This window comes from Eulemur rufifrons, chromosome 4 (assembly GCF_041146395.1).
Source record: "Eulemur rufifrons isolate Redbay chromosome 4, OSU_ERuf_1, whole genome shotgun sequence".
Taxonomy (NCBI): domain Eukaryota; kingdom Metazoa; phylum Chordata; class Mammalia; order Primates; family Lemuridae; genus Eulemur; species Eulemur rufifrons.
The window spans coordinates 34,885,836-34,903,234 of NC_090986.1; the positions used below are offsets into that span (position 1 = coordinate 34,885,836).

General features: G+C 35.7%; 1 protein-coding gene across 1 annotated transcript; it reads left to right on the forward strand.

Annotated features, from left to right (window-relative positions):
* The first annotated feature begins 969 nt into the window (after positions 1-969).
* On the forward strand, positions 970-6,227 carry SLITRK1 (SLIT and NTRK like family member 1). Its single transcript, XM_069467108.1, has 2 exons — positions 970-1,433; positions 1,880-6,227. Exon 2 carries the CDS (start codon positions 1,933-1,935, stop codon positions 4,021-4,023), a length of 2,091 nt encoding a protein of 696 aa, XP_069323209.1. The 5' UTR covers positions 970-1,433; positions 1,880-1,932; the 3' UTR covers positions 4,024-6,227.
* Positions 6,228-17,399: the final 11,172 nt, after the last annotated feature.

The window sequence follows — 17,399 nt, forward strand, 5'->3', positions numbered from 1 at the left end:
GCTTCCCCGGCAGCAGTGACCCAACCAGCGTCTGCGCGAAGAGGAGCTGCCGGCTACCTGCAGATAGTATTCGCACAGAGCTTTAGAGACCAGAGATTTCTATCTCCTCTTCTCAGAATGCAACTGGTTATTTACTTGCACACGTTTTAAATTAGTCAGAACTGATGCGGAAACTTTGTGAGGGGTGTGTGAGTGTGTGTGTGGTGGGGGGTGGGGGGGGCGCACTTGCTTGCCAGTGGGTTTTTAAGAGCACTCACAAATCATCTTGGGATTTTTCCCTGGCCCCTCCCTCCTTTTCCGGTTCTCAGTGAAAGCTTTTGGGTCTGGAATCAAAGACTTAAGCATGCATTGTATTTTCACCCTGCAGACTTAAATAACATTCAAGAAATACCATCAGAGAATCGAACACTCAATGATCAAATTGACTACAATTCTGTAAGTTTTAAAAAGTATGTGCCTAAATTATATACCCTGCAGCAAAAAATCATAGCTAATTATGATATTATGTAATATATATGTTCCAAATAGCCACTTTCAACATGCCAAAAAAATAAAAAGGTTCCAAAGAAATCAAATAGCATAAAACACTGTGCCGCAAAGAAGGAAAAAATACATTTAAAGCACCGATGAAAATGGCGTGCAGTATAATTACCTCAAATTGCTGTTCGCTTGACACCCTGACACTAATTTTATTCAAGCCATTGGGAAATAAATGTTTTAAAAGCACTCCTTTCCGAACACTGGAGCTAGTGGGGGCTGTGAGATCTTTAAGAAAATGAAAGGGTAAAGTTTGCAGAACGCAAAAAGAATTAAATAATCCATTTAAAATACACGTCTATGTAGATCGACAGGCTTTAATGCCCACATTTTTAACGCTTGCCCTGTACATGGATTGATTTTTTTTTTTTTTTTTTTTCTTCAGCATTCCCTCACCAGATGGATTTTTGCTACTGCAGATCAGCAGAGGGTGTCAGATCTTTCAGAGTGCACCAGGCTGGAACGAGCAGAGCTTCTTAGCAACTCTCTTCTCCGCCCCCCTCCCCCCCATTCTCGCGCTCTCTTCCTCCCTCAGACAACTCGCCCCCCGCCCTCCGCCCCCCTCCACGTAATTCCGAAAGAGCAAAAGAAAGAGAAGGAGAACAAGAAAAGAAGAGCTAGTAAGCGAGAACGGGAACCCAGAAAAAAAGGCTGAAGAGGACCGAAAGGGAGGAAAGGAAAAGGATGGACAGCCACAAAACGCAGCGATTGCGGAAATTTTCCAGCGCCATTGGCTGGGCAGCGTGAGTCCTTCGGTCGGGCGTGATTTCAGCACCGGGGGGACTGGACAGCACCTCCGGGGGACTTCTGGGCAACCTGCAACCGCAGCGAGAACTCCACCAGCCGCCTCCACAACAGAAGCCGCCGAAAACCCTGCTTTGTATCAGAGAGGCAAGGTCAGTCCGACGCACAGCCATGCACAGGCAGTGCGCCTGTACTACGCTGCAAACCCTCTGCTTGTTTCTCTAACATGCACTTGCTTCTAATTACTAGCGTTGTTTGCTTTCTGATTAGTGAGGACCAGTAGACGAGATTCTGTAAGGGCGTACTTTTAATTTGTATGTATATATTTAACTTCTTTTTGCTTATATTTAAAGGGTTGAGGGGGAGTGTTGTTTTTTTTTTCTCTCTACTTTTTTTTTTTTTTTTCTTTTTGCTTGCCTTGCACTACGTGCCTGGATAGTTTGTGGATATAATTATTGACTGGCGTCTGGGCTATTGCAGTGCGGGGGGGTTAGGGAGGAAGGACTCCATCCCCACCCCCCCAATCCCTTTTCTTCTCCTTCCCTGGGTTCGGACATTGGAGCACTAAATGAACTTGAATTGTGTCTGTGGCGAGCAGGATGGTCGCTGTTACTTTGTGATGAGATCGGGGATGAATTGTTCGCTTTAAAAATGCTGCTTTGGATTCTGTTGCTGGAGACGTCTCTTTGTTTTGCCGCTGGAAACGTTACAGGGGACGTTTGCAAAGAGAAGATCTGTTCCTGCAATGAGATAGAAGGGGACCTACACGTAGACTGTGAAAAAAAGGGCTTTACAAGTCTGCAGCGTTTCACCGCCCCGACTTCCCAGTTTTACCATTTATTTCTGCATGGCAATTCCCTCACTCGACTTTTCCCTAATGAGTTCGCTAACTTTTATAATGCGGTTAGTTTGCACATGGAAAACAATGGCTTGCATGAAATCGTTCCGGGGGCTTTTCTGGGGCTGCAGCTGGTGAAAAGGCTGCACATCAACAACAACAAGATCAAGTCTTTTCGAAAGCAGACTTTTCTGGGGCTGGACGATCTGGAATACCTCCAGGCTGATTTTAATTTATTACGCGATATAGACCCAGGGGCTTTCCAAGACTTGAACAAGCTGGAGGTACTCATTTTAAATGACAATCTCATCAGCACCCTACCTGCCAACGTGTTCCAGTATGTGCCCATCACCCACCTCGACCTCCGGGGAAACAGGCTGAAAACGCTGCCCTATGAAGAGGTCTTGGAGCAAATCCCTGGTATTGCTGAGATCCTGCTGGAGGATAACCCTTGGGACTGCACCTGTGATCTGCTCTCCCTGAAAGAATGGCTCGAAAACATTCCCAAGAATGCCCTGATCGGCCGAGTGGTCTGTGAAGCCCCCACCAGACTGCAGGGTAAAGACCTCAATGAAACCACCGAACAGGACTTGTGTCCTTTGAAAAATCGAGTGGATTCTAGTCTCCCGGCGCCCCCTGCCCAAGAAGAGACTTTCGCTCCTGGCCCCCTGCCAACTCCGTTCAAGACAAATGGGCAAGAGGATCATGCCACCCCAGGGTCTGCTCCAAACGGAGGTACAAAGATACCAGGCAACTGGCAGATCAAAGTCAGACCCACGGTAGCGATAGCGACGGGTAGCGCCAGAAACAAAGCCCCAGCCAACAGTTTGCCCTGCCCTGGGGGCTGCAGCTGCGACCACATCCCAGGGTCGGGTTTAAAGATGAACTGCAACAACCGGAACGTGAGCAGCTTGGCTGATTTGAAGCCCAAGCTCCCCAACTTGCAGGAGCTTTTCCTTCGAGATAACAAGATCCATAGCATCCGAAAATCGCACTTTGTGGATTACAAGAACCTCATTCTGTTGGATCTGGGCAACAATAACATCGCCACCATGGAGAACAACACTTTCAAGAACCTTTTGGACCTCAGGTGGCTGTACATGGATAGCAATTACCTGGACACGCTGTCTCGGGAGAAATTCGCGGGGCTCCAGAACCTGGAGTACCTGAACGTGGAGTACAACGCGATCCAGCTCATCCTCCCCGGCACTTTCAATGCCATGCCCAAACTGAGGATTCTCATTCTCAACAACAATTTGCTGAGGTCCCTACCGGTGGACGTGTTTGCTGGGGTCTCGCTCTCTAAGCTCAGCCTGCACAACAATTACTTCATGTACCTCCCGGTGGCAGGGGTGCTGGACCAGTTAACCTCCATCATCCAGATAGACCTGCACGGAAACCCCTGGGAGTGCTCCTGCACCATTGTGCCTTTCAAGCAATGGGCAGAACGCCTAGGTTCCGAAGTGCTGATGAGCGACCTCAAGTGTGAGACGCCAGTGAACTTCTTTAGAAAGGATTTCATGCTCCTCTCCAATGACGAGATCTGCCCCCAGCTGTACGCTAGGATCTCGCCCACGTTAACTTCGCACAGTAAAAACAGCACTGGGTTGGCGGAGACCGGGACGCACTCCAACTCCTACCTAGACACCAGCAGGGTGTCCATCTCCGTGTTGGTCCCGGGACTGCTGCTGGTGTTTGTCACCTCCGCCTTCACCGTGGTGGGCATGCTCGTGTTTATCCTGAGGAACCGAAAGCGGTCCAAGAGAAGGGATGCCAACTCCTCCGCGTCCGAAATTAATTCCCTACAGACAGTCTGTGACTCTTCCTACTGGCACAATGGGCCTTACAACGCAGATGGGGCCCACAGAGTGTATGACTGTGGCTCTCACTCGCTCTCAGACTAAGACCCCTACCTCGGTAGGGGAGGGGAGGGGGAAGGCGATAGATACATCCTCCCCCAGGGGTTAGAGGAGCTTTGACACACATCCCGCGTGCCACAAGCCCCGATGGGCATATGTAAATAAATAACTATGAACTCGCTCAACTGAGAGGGTCTGACCCCTTAGCTCCCTTCTGGAAACAAAGAGCAGACTGTGGCGAGCTGGAGAGCGCAGCCAGCTCGCTCTGTGCTTGGAGTCTCTTTTGAAGGAAAGCCCAGCAAGGAAATGCTGAAAGAATTGACAGTGCTCTCACCCTCCCCGGAGGGGCCTGGGGGGATGGATGCCGCGGTCCTATACATATATACATATATCTACATCTATATAGAGAGATAGATATCTATTTTTCCCCTGTGGATTAGCCCCGTGATGGCTCCCTGTTTGCTATGCAGGGATGGGCAGTTGCACGAAGGCATGAATGTATTGTAAATAAATAACTTTGACTTCTGACAAAAAAAAAAAAAAGTGCTGCATGGCTCGCATGGAATCCACGCACTCCAGGGACTCTGCCCGCCCCCGCGACTGGAGATGGCATCTCATTCACAGCACCCACCCTCTTACCTGATAAGTCCCATCGTATCAAACTTTCTATAAACAAAATACAGTATAATCAGAAAGTGCCATTTCACCATTATTTGTGATCGGTAGGCAGTTCAGAGCATACGTTTACTGTGAAAAAAAAATGTAAAGGTTTTATTTAAGACGTTTGCATGGCTAGTCATCAGTCCATTTTATGAGTTAACAATGTATTTTGTTGAGGGAAGTTTTTAGGGGTTGTTTTGGATTCTTTTATTTTGATGGTGATGTTTTATTTTATTTTTTGAGGGGGAATATTTTTCTATACATATCCAATAATGCCTTCCATCTGAATGTAAAATAAGTACCCATGATTTCTATTATAGTATCAATGTAATTATTTAAAAAAAAAGATTTTGAGGCAGTTAAGCATGACCAATTAATGTCACTCTAGTGCTTAGGCTGCGATCCTATGGTAGCAATTCTGTGCTGGTATAAATCTTACTTATAAAGTAGGAAAAAAGAACCGAGGAAGCACGTGAAACTTACTAATTCTATTTGAGGATTTTATAATGGCATATTTTTTCAGTATTAAAGTGAAAATGTTTTCAACTCTGGGTCCTTACATTTTTCCAACTTCATATTTGCAACTGGTAAATTGGATTTGCGGTGGAAAGGAAAGGGGAGGGGAAAGATTGGGGGTGGATTCCTTCTTGAGCTACATTAAGGCTATTTCTCTAATCGCCTTACTTAGCATTTTAACCTTTCGGTAGCTCCTCCTCCCTTCCCCCCTGCTCAGACTCTACCAGCTTTTCCCTGCCCATGAAGTAAGGTCTTCCCCCAACACACTCCCCTCCATTTCCCTCCCCTTTGCAATGCGGCAGTGAATTCCTTTATTAATACTAGAAATCCCTCGCTGCTGCTTTTGTTGGTGCTGCCCACACTGCAGATATATTAAGGATGTTAGGAGAGATTTGATTTAATTGACTCTTCCTAGATCGGTCTCATTAAACAGAGTGGAGATTTCATTGGTCAGCACTCCACCATGAAAGACAGCCCTAATGACTGGCATTTGAGATGCTGCTGGCATTTTGAATTCAACATCTGCTGAAAACGGTAAAACTAATTAGTGCCCACCCACCTTCCCCGCCCCAGCAACTGCATATTGAAATTTGTTAAAGCACTCATCTTTATGGAAATCAATCATTATCCTAAAGAAGTGTTTCTCTCCCATCATCAGGGCTTCTGGTTGTGGCCCAGTAATTAACAAGAAAAGCATTGAACTGTTTGAATTTTATGAACCAGTGTAACTTTGGCCTCAATCACATTCCTCTGGGATTTCTAAACAAGTCTATTTTATCAACAGTTTGGCTACAAAAAGCCAACAAAACCACACTTATTGATAGGGTCTGCATTCCACCACATAGCCTCCCTTGAGAAGTATGTCAAAAGACTGCAGACCACAGATTTTTTTTTTTTTTTTTAAGTATAGGATTATAAATCAGCTAATGAAAAGCCCCCAGAGCAGTTGTAAGTAGATTTGCCTTCTAGAACTCATCTTCTAAAGGAAAGTAATTTCCCAGAACAGTGATATTCTGGAATATGTATTATTTATTTTAACACTTTTTTAATAAAATCTTTATTACAAACCATGACTATTCCTAAGGCCATTCATCATTTTCTCTCTTGATTCTTTCGTTTGTGGACTGCATTTCATGACAGTAAAGTTATAACCTACTATCCTCTGACAAATACTGTTTTTTTATATATTAATTTTTCATATGAAGGCTTCATTCTTTTTATGCAAAGTACAACTGGGTTCCTAGTAACCAACCAACAGATTTATTTGTGATGAAAAAATTGGAAGAGAAGAAGAGTCATATATTCAACAATATTATGACTTTAAGAAGGAAAAGAAAAAAATAAAAGATGTAGAAACACCTCTGGTGGAAGGTGACATTTAATGAAAGACATCTAGTGAAGCTTGATGGTAATTTTGAAACTGATACATGGCTAGTCTAGGTCAGAAAGCTAGAGGAATTTCTCATAGAACCTGTATACAGGAGCAAGAACTTTTCTTCATCTTAATTAAAGGAATTGCAGTATAGAAGCCAAGGTTTTTGAGTGGTCATTGTGTGCCAGGCATGTGCTGAGTGGTTTATATAATTATTTCATTTAACCTTCACAACTACAGGGTACTTGAGTAAGGTACCACTATTCCCATTATACAGATGAGAATTAAGGCTCTCCTCAACTTACTCTAAGAAGAGTGAGCAATAACTCAGTTCATACATGGTAAATAGTGGAGTGGGATTTAAATCCAATCTTCTTAGTACTCCAAAACCTTATTCGTTGAGTGAATTAGTTATATACATTTATCTGATCAACCTCTTAAGAAGGCAATCTTAAAAAAAAACACAGTTGTAAAAATACCGTAACAAATATGGGGACCCATATTGCATCTTCTTGGCTAAGTATGTATTGGTGGCCCTTTATATTTCCAGTATTTCTTGCAACAAGAGAAACTTGCCCTTTATTCAGTGGAAATAACTTCAGTGTGTTCTCCAAGAGTAGTATATGAGAAGACAAAGCATATAAGAAAAAAGATGAATGTATTATATAAGTTTATGTATTGTAGACATTCAAATATTAAATCTAAATTATTTATATATGGATTCTAACAATTTTTGGTGTATCGATAATTTAATAAATAATAATATATGTTTAAACATCTATGTATAAAAGATATCTAATGATTTTATATATCAGAACATTTATTATTTAGACTGGCAGTATTTTATTCATTTTGATAAAATATCTCTGTTACAATTATATATATGTTTAATATGGATTAGTTTTATACACATATTTATTAGTTTAGTTTGTAGGATACATTCTACATATGATCACATTATGCAATTGTCACTTAAATGTACTTAGCATCTTCATTTTGTCTTTACATAAAATGCTCATATAACATTATGTGTATTAGTTGAGATATCTTGTTTCTAATTAAATCATTCTTTAGTTCACCAAAGTAGAAGATATTTTAATTGTAAACAATGGAAAAGGAGGAAAGAGAGATATCTTGTTTAGTTACATTGTTTTAAAGAAAGTAGTAACTTTTGTGGCTGCTGCCGTAACTAAGAGTATACTAGAATTTAAGTTGTTACCATAGAAACTTATTGTTTAACCATTTATACATGCTTACACAAGAGGAAACTGAAATAGCTGATCTAACATTAACATAACAAGATTCTTTTTCTTAAGAGTATTTATACTATATACAATTAGAATTGTCAGCAATTTTAACAAATGTTAGAGTTATATTGTTGATTCCTAGGGCAGTTTGTTAATTTAGCTTTTTCAGGTTTCTCATAAATATTATTACAAATATACAGAGAGATGGATGAATTTGCAAGGGTGAACATTGAGGCTGTATTTATAATGTACTGGTATAATATTAAAAATAGTGTTTTCTACTTCAGCATTTCTGTTAGCTAGTTTATAAATACTATTTTTTATTTGTATATTTATTTGAAGAAAATGGAAATATAAAATGAGCTAAAGATTTAATTTTAACATATAAGTTTTGATTCATTTTTGCTCATATTTGAATCAATTTAAAATGCTATATATTATTTCATTTTTAAAAGAGGAACTCTGTATGATATCAACAGATACAGTACATGGATGCTCAAGATTTTTAAGTTATATGATTTTCTATAATGTGGCCATGAACCATGGAGAAGGCTGAATTAAATAAGTTTCATATAATCCCCTGACCCTTTTTTTCATCTGTAGTCTTGCCAAAATATTCTTATAAAAAATAACATAGAGGACATGCAGGCCTTTCTTCTTGGTGTTAAAAAGAAATGCAACTAAATGGTTCCATGAAAGCATATGTTACAGAGAAATACTGAAACATGAATCAGTATCGACTCTGCTGTGATTTATCAAAATTTGGATTTCTAGTTAAGATAATAACAAATTCAGTGTTTAAGAACTATATTTTTTAAATGAAATAGATCCCTGAAGAAATCATTTTAGATTATTTAAAGCCAGTATAACCCTTTTGCCTCAATTGGCCAGCAATTTGAGTTTATTGGCTTAGACTTCAATTATCCAATTAATGACTCTTCTTTCATTTACTTGATAAATATATATAATATTACATACTTGAAATATAAGTATATTTTATGCCCAAACTTGGCACAAAGCTTACTGGAGGAGAATTATCTAATAGTTTAAAGACTTGAGTATGTCATACTTATATATTCAATTGGCAACATTAATTGGGCATTTGCTCTATGAAAAATACTGTAGACGTTCTCTTGGGAAAAGAAAGTAAGGTAGCTCAAACATCAAGTAGTCTATGACCTACAAAGGTGAAATATACACATAACTGTAATTGTGGAAGAATAGTACGTCATTCACGAGATTTAAAGAATGTCACTAGAACATTTTGTATTTCTTCTTTTAAAGTAAATTAGGTTTTTCGCCATTTGGAAAAGTGCAGTAGTCACATCAGTCTGATTAGCTATTACTCAAATAGTTAAAAATCTTAAAACGTTTTAAATGAAAGAGGTAATTTAATTACCTCTCTAGTTTTATTTTTATGTCTTTTTCTGTAAAATGGGAATAATGCCTATTTTAGAACTTCATTGAGAGTTTTCTGACTAAGCAACTAATCAAGGCAGTTTTTTATCTGAGCAAGTGAGTAACTGATAATTTTTTGATTTTAGTTATGTGAGAAATCAAATAATACTTTAGAAAATTAAATAAAATAATTTATATCATAAGAAGTTTAGAAATTGTCTCTGGGATCTTAGCTTTGATTTATGTTATTTCTAGGTGAAATAGATTACCGAAGCTTTAATTAAAAAATATTGTATATATTTTTACAATTTTACTATAAAGCTAATAATCCCCTTATTTTTTTAGTAAAACTTAATATTCAATTATTTAGTCGTAGCCTCCAGATTCATGAATCAAAAGGTTTAACATGAAGAAAGCAGTATGTTAAGGCATATATTCATTCACTTGTATGTCTTATTCCCTTTTTACCTCTAACTCCATTTCTTTTCTTGGCAGAAGAATACAGGAAGGAAAAATGCTCAGCAGTAGCATATCGATAGAAAAAGTCAATATATAGTGAAAAATGAAAGTGCCTCAAATACAGATGATAAATGGCCACTCCATAGTATCATCAAAGAAGCAGTTTTTGCTTTCAAGAAAAGAGAGATAAGGGGAAAAAGCATTAATATTACCATAAACAATATCTTTTACCAGATTTTGTGACATTAATTATACACTTTTCTTTTGTAAATAAATATCTTGTTTAACATTTCCCTTATGATAATAATATCATTTTAGTAATATTAAGTGTGCATACATAAAACTTATTGCCACTTCCATAAAATAATAGAATTACAAAATAGTGGAGAAATTTGAAACTGTGTAATTATCCATACCCTATAGTAGAGTCCACACATTTTAGTCCAGGTATTTTTATTTATTAAAATACTGTTTTATGTAATTAAAATACTCTAAATGATAAGTTATTATATCTAAAATATTTTGTTATGTAGAATATGAACTACTATCATATAATAACTATGTGCTCATTTCTGTTCAGTTTGATACTTTTTGTGGCTAATCTGATTCAATTTTGAATCCAGATAACTTTACTTCATTGGACATATTTAGCACCAGTGTGGTTTTTGGTAGCTTAACACCCAATGGTTGGCTATGGCTTTGTCATAACTAACTCAGATATTAATGTTAGTGAAATTATCAAAATTCCTAAGTAATGGATATAAGTTGGCTAAAGCAGTTATTAGATAATCTAAACAGGTTGAAATTACTAAAGAGTTACTGTTAATCCCTCTGTTTCCTTAATGATTAAATGTTTTTTGGTTTCTCAACACATGCTCTAACGAGATAGATAATCCATTTTCTTGGTCAGAAAATGTTACTTTTTAAAATTTTTTCAGTAAATCTTTGATTGGATGGTATTTGTATTTTCCACCATAACAGTCAGCTCTCCAACAATCAGATTTCATGTTATAGATAGTATATGGAATAATTAGACATTAATACATAGTGAGCAGAGTATTCCAGGAAGGTATTACATCTTACAGTGTTATATTGTGGGAAACAAGACTTGAAGGCAAGAAACTAACAATAGTCTCTAAGAATTGAATTACATGAAATGTAATGTTACTTTTATAGCTCAAAATTTATAACATCAAATTACGAAGAAAGTCAGATCAGAGCACTTTAACATTACTTGCATGAACATGACATTACTAATAGTGAGACAAAAATAACATTTTTAAGAATTTTTACATGAATAGCTAATATTTTGACTATTAAATTTCCATCCTTGCAAGCCCAACATACACACTTGAGTAATTAATGCATAAACTGGAAACATAATTACTTTCTTTTAAAAATGTGGGGATCTTAGTTTATAATTTAATAAACATACTTTAAGGAAAGAATTTCCAATCCATATTTATGCTGTCTTTTAAACCATGAATTAGAAACATTTTCACTACAGCCTTTGTAATAAAGTGAGTTCTTCAGAACTAATACAAATGTCACTAGTAAATGTACCACATAGCTCAAGGCAGTTTAAGGAGGTAACATAGCATTGGTGTCAGGTAGATACATCTTATTATGTCAAATTCAGAAAGTTAAAACCAAAAAGAAAAAGAAAAAGAAGTGGGATGATAGCAATTGTCCATCAATTGATTGAACAAATATTTATTGATTAATTTTAAGATGGCAGGCACTTCTGAAAAAGTTCTAAAGCTACATAGAACACACTAGATTTCTGTTTATCAGAGTTTGCATCTTATGAATTACAGAGCACATAACAAAAACAATAAATAATATGTAACATAAGCATAAATAATGAAGAGCTATAAATGAAATAAAATGGGGTTGGGTTGATGATTTCGTTTTCTTAGTGTGGTTAGGGAAGTCCTCTCTCAGAAGATGGTACTTGAACTGGATGAGAAATGATAAGGACACAGGCATTTTAAAATTTGGAGGAAGAGAGATTCTGGAAAATAAATTGTCAAGTACAAATAATTCCAATTTGTAAATGTTTGAGGACTAGAAAGAATGGCTAAAATCTGGCAATAGGCAAACACAAAATGGAGAAGCAGAGAGAAGCCAGATAATGGTTCATAAACCATAGCAAGAACTTTAGATTTTATTTCAAGTATAACAGAAAGTTTTAAGCTGACAAGTGATATAACCTAGGTAGAATATTTTAGCTTCTTTTAGTGAGAATGAATTATAGGGGGCAAAAGGAGCTACTGCTTCAGAGTTCAGAAAAGAGATGATGGTATCTTAGACATCTTCAGTGGTAGTAATAGACATGGAGAGAAGTTGAACGCTGGGGGTACATTGTTGGTGTGGGAACAAAGGAAAGGAAAATAGTCTTGAGAATTTTTTTTGGCTTTACCAATCAACTTGGTGGTGGTGTCTTTAATTGACAGGGAAAGGATGGAGAAAGTAGGTTTTAGGTTATAGAATTAAACTTGAAGTTAGACTTGAGATGCCTATACATATACTCTGAGTAGGCTTTTGAACATGGGAATATGTAACTCAGGGAGAGTTTAGGGAGTAACATATGGACTTGAAATTCAGCATTACTCTTGTATTAATGGCTACATTTTATACATTAAAAACTAAGCCTTTGGTTGCATTTAACTGGTGTATTTTACCCTTAGGGCAGATTTATTGGAAATTAAATGTGAACTTGTTTTTAGAGACAACTAATGTAAAAAGGCATGAAACACATATGATATCTGTAATATTTGCAAATTTTCCCAAACCAGAAGCCTACTTGTAAAACACAGTAAAATATTATTTTCTGAAAATCAATTGAACACTGATAAAATGGTGGGAGAAGGGCTAAAAACAGATTGTGACATAAAGATGCAATGTAAGCTTTCAATCCTTCAATCAAAATGCCTAACTTCTATTTATTAAGCATATTTCTGAATGAGAATGAAGCAACTAACCTTATCCATTACCACCAAAAGATTTAGAATTTTTTTTTTTTTTTTCCAGGAGGAAAGATTTCCAGCAAAGAAAGATTGACATGACTCACAAATAAGATGAGAATGAGAATCAAAACATATTTTTTTGGTAGTTAGCTAAAGGCTGGTCTCTGTTTTGGAGGGTTTTATTTCACTTTTGCTTGCATGCAACTCTGTGGTCTATCTCTTAAAAAACATATACCACATTTCGTATTTAGCCCAACTTTGATTAGGCAAGTAAAATTTTTTTTTTTTAGAAATCATGTTTTCATGTTTTCTTTATAGAACCATTTATGTGCGCATACCCCCCAGCTCACTATCATTAATTGTCTCTATTCCCTAATAAGCTGAGTATAATTGGACTTAATCTTCTAAGTAAATTGTGATTACTTTTCCTGTTATTTTAATATTGCTATAATTCAAATATTAGTTTTAGTCATTGTACAAGCATAATTTTCCCTCTTCATAAGTCTCTGAATAGCTTCAGTTATTTCTGTATAGATGTGATACCATTATGTAAATACCCTGGTTATTTTTTAAAAGAAAGTAAGAGCTGGAAGAAAGCTCTGCTTAGTTTCTCACAATACAGCCTCATGTTGCTACAGAGTTAAAAGCCCTCGCAATCATTTATGGGGACCACAAAAATGAACCTACAGTCAGAGGGCCTTGATTCTGGATTAAGCTCTCCTCTAGTTCTGTGAGTTTAGGCAAGGCTTTTAATTCTGATGGACCTCATCTTCTGTATTTCAAGTGAGACTGTTGGACTAGAATCAAGCTGTTAGAAAACTTTTTCTGTAAGAGACCAGAAATAAGTATTTTGGGCTTTATGGGCTAAGATGCAAAAGCTATGATATTATATAGCTATTATGTACATATTAATATTTATATTATATAGATATATATAAAATAGAGAAAACAAATTTCCAAATATTTTTATTAACAAAATTTAAAATGTTATTTATGGACACAAACATTTGAATTTTACATAATTTTATATAGTTTTATGTGTTCAAAATATTATTTTTTAAGTTTTCAACCATTTAAAAAGGTAAAAACCATTCTTAGCTCACAGGCAGCATAATATCAGGCAGTAGAACTGATCTGGTTGTTTGCCAATCCCCGGGCAGAACTACACAAATTGGATTATAAAAATGTCTTCAAAATATTTTACTTTGTGCAAATTATATGGAATTTTCAAAATTACATAGGATATTTGTATAGGTTTTTTCTATCAATTTATAGATTTTTAAAATTATGCCAGAGAATTTATCAGAATATAATCATAAATGTATATAAAGTAGTCCAGGGATAAAATCATGGTTGTAAGATTAATAGTAATCATGTTTGATCAGAATTATTGGAGTGGTCGAGTGCCGTCTCTAGAATCATAGTGTATCAGTTCTAATCCTAGGTCTGGGAACTACCAGCTCTGTGAACTTGACCAAGTTGTTAACCTTAAAGCATTTCAATTCTCTTACCAAAAAACATAAATGACAATACTAGTACCTACCTCATAGCAATATCGTGAATATGTTATTCACATTCATGTGAATGTCAAAATGTCATGAATAGTTAATGTAGTTTAAATTCTACAGAGAGGTTTGATACATTATAAACTTTCAGAAAGCATTAGCTATTTATCAATAGTATATATCTATTGCATAATGTTATATAATCCTCAACACAATTATATCTGGTAGGCAATTTTTTAAACCCCTATGTTACAAATAAACAATCTAAGGATTAGAAAGCAACTTGCCTGAGAGTACACTGCTAAGTGGCAGAGCCAAAATTCAAAGCCAAATCTGAAGGACTTAAAAACAAATGCATTTTACTGCCCAAGTGAATGTTTGAGAAAGATTAACAGTGTCTATCCGCTTCACCCTTCTGTGACATTTTTCTGACATCCACATGGGGCTTGTTTTTCCTGTGATTATAGGTACATAATGCTATCCCCATTCCATACACACTGTGAAGTAAATAGATGATTTTTAAAATTTGTTATGCATAAATTTATACCCTCTCCCAATTTGTTCTACTTACTGGACAGCAACTGATCCTCCATAAAATTTCATTTCTTTTCTTTCTGTGCCACCACCAACAAAGCTCAATTTAAATCTCTTCAAGGTAGCTGATTATAGCTAATCTACAGAAGGAAAAGAAAAAAACAAAAACAACTTAAACTACATAGTACTAGAATGTGATAAAATGGTTTAATACAAAGAAATTTTTTAAGAAGTGTGATATTAAAAAAAATTAGTAGCAGTGTGGTAGCCTAAACAAGTGCATTTTTTAATACTAGCATTTCAATGGTAATATTTGGCATGAAGAATGTTTCCTAGTGCTTCACATTACATATAAATAAAATATACTACAGAGCCAATTCACCTTTTTTAAAAAAAATCAATAAGAGATATCAAAATTTCTCTTACTCAATATTTATCTTTTAAAAAATTTTTTGGCAAATAATTATTTATATTTATGGGATATATTGTGATGTTTTGATATAAGTATGTATACATTGTTGAAAAATTAAAGCAAGCTAATTAATATATCCATCATCTCACCTACTTTTTTTTTTGTGGTGAAAACATTTAACATCTATTTTTTTTTGTCACCTCAGAAAATGAGAATAAAGAGTTTTGCCTTTTTTTTTTTTTTTTTTTTTGCCAGTTTCAGGTTGTTACATAGTATTGGAAGGGAAATTCAGACTCCTGGTTGTATAGACAAATTATCCAACCAAATAAATTACAGAATTGGAGGAACTATTGTATTAGGCCTTTGAAATACCTATAGTAGCTGCATTCCATGGTCTTCTGTTTATTTTGCTTGGCACAGTACCAACTTATGGATGCATGTATAATATTATTCCTGCACTTATAGTAATAGTCCATGCTTTCAGCAATTCATTTTGCCTTCCAATACTGGAAATCAAGTGGGCTAAGACGTCAGAATTCACTTGCTCAGAATGTAAAACATACTTCTCTCCCATGATTTCTAATATATTGTTATGTTGACCCTATCTATAGAACTGTCATCCATGATGCAAAAAGTCCAAGAGACATCAAAAACTGTGACCTCCAAAAATGATTTCTTGGTTTTAAAATTTAGAGAAATACTGCTTTAAAGTAACCTAATTGTTCTTACAATAAGACATCACATATTCCAGGAATACTATTATGTATTCATAGAACATAGTATTCTGTCTCTATAAGAAATGTATGATATACTTTCCACACTTATTGGCCTTACAACCCATTAGTCTCGTGTCATCCACACCACCTTTGTTCATTTGTTTGTTTTTCCAGGACACTTATTATAATTGCAGCCCACAAAATTTAATTGTCTAACATACCTAACATAGGAGAGAAAAAAATAATAACAAAACAAACAAACTCAAAACTTAGAAAACTGAATTCATAGTAGTCTGAAATAGTAGTCTTACAGGTAATTACTTTTGAAAGAAAACTAATAATCTAGGAAAAAATAATAATAAAACCAACAGAGAAGCCAGTGCTTTTATTTTCTGTAGCTTTAGGCCTTTCTAAGGCCAATTGTGTGCCATTTATCATAAGGAGCCTGGCCTTACTTCAGTTATGCCATCTGTGCGAGCACAGGATCACATCACCACTTTATGACCTAGTGGTTCAAAATAGCCCTGGTTTCAAGAGATTCAGAACACGCCATGCACAAACTTTCTCTAGTAATCCAGTCCTGGAAGATTCATCAATTTAGCACAATTTCATGGGAATCAGATGAACTGATCACAATAGTGTATATTTTAAAAAGTGCACAATTCAGAGTTGCCCCAATCCCACTTGTCTTTAATGAATTGTCTTTTCCATACGTGGACTTCATAAGTTTGACAAATAAAATATTAAAAATAATAAACTAATAAGCCAACAGTTGATGAATGTGCAGTTTTTAAAATCTGTGACTGGGTGACTTTCTTACTTAACTTTATAAGCAAAGTCATTTCCTCTAATGTAGTGTGTTTGAAAGCTGATTGATTTTCCACCTGAACTTATCACTTAATACCATACTTAATGAAACAAAAGGTCAATTTATTCTTATTTGCCACTGTTTTGTTAAGTCAGTAGCAAATGCTACGTGTTAAATAATTTACTTCTCATTTCCTTTTAAAATAACTGAAAATTTATGTTCACTGTGACAAATAGATATTTTTGAACATTAGAATATCTGAACACTATTGATTCAATTCACATTTTAAGTTCTCCCTGAGCAGGTCTCAAGTCTTATGTATTTTTTTTTCCCTGCTTATGTGGAGAATAATAAATGATTAATATTAGTTGAGTAAATGAACATTTATAAAAATACTTGTCTTTATGCTTTACAATATGGTTGCAGAGTGGCAAGGCAAAACCATTATTTGCAACACATTTTCAAACCACACTCTTCTGACATAAAAAATTTCCAAAGCACAAGTATATTTGTAAATAAATATTTCCATTCCTAAGTCTATTATAAAGAAAAAGTTGATTAGATTTCCAAGAAAAAATATAGCTTTATCTTTTTGATAAATTAATCATTATATATTTGACATATAGCAATAGAAATAGATTTATATAAACTTACTTTTACATACAAAACAAGTCATAGTGCTGTAATTCACTAAAGATGTAGCTAAAACGAATTTAAAAGACTATTCAAGTCTTTCCAGAAACCTTTATTCTGGCCACACTCACACATGCCCTGTAGTCTATTTTATTTTATCTGTATAAATTTAAGGGATGTGAGTGCAATTTT

Coding starts and splice junctions, on each gene's coding strand:
- SLITRK1 (XM_069467108.1), top strand. CDS start 1,933: ATGCTGCTTTGGATTCTGTTGCTGGAGACGTCTCTTTGTTTTGCCGCT.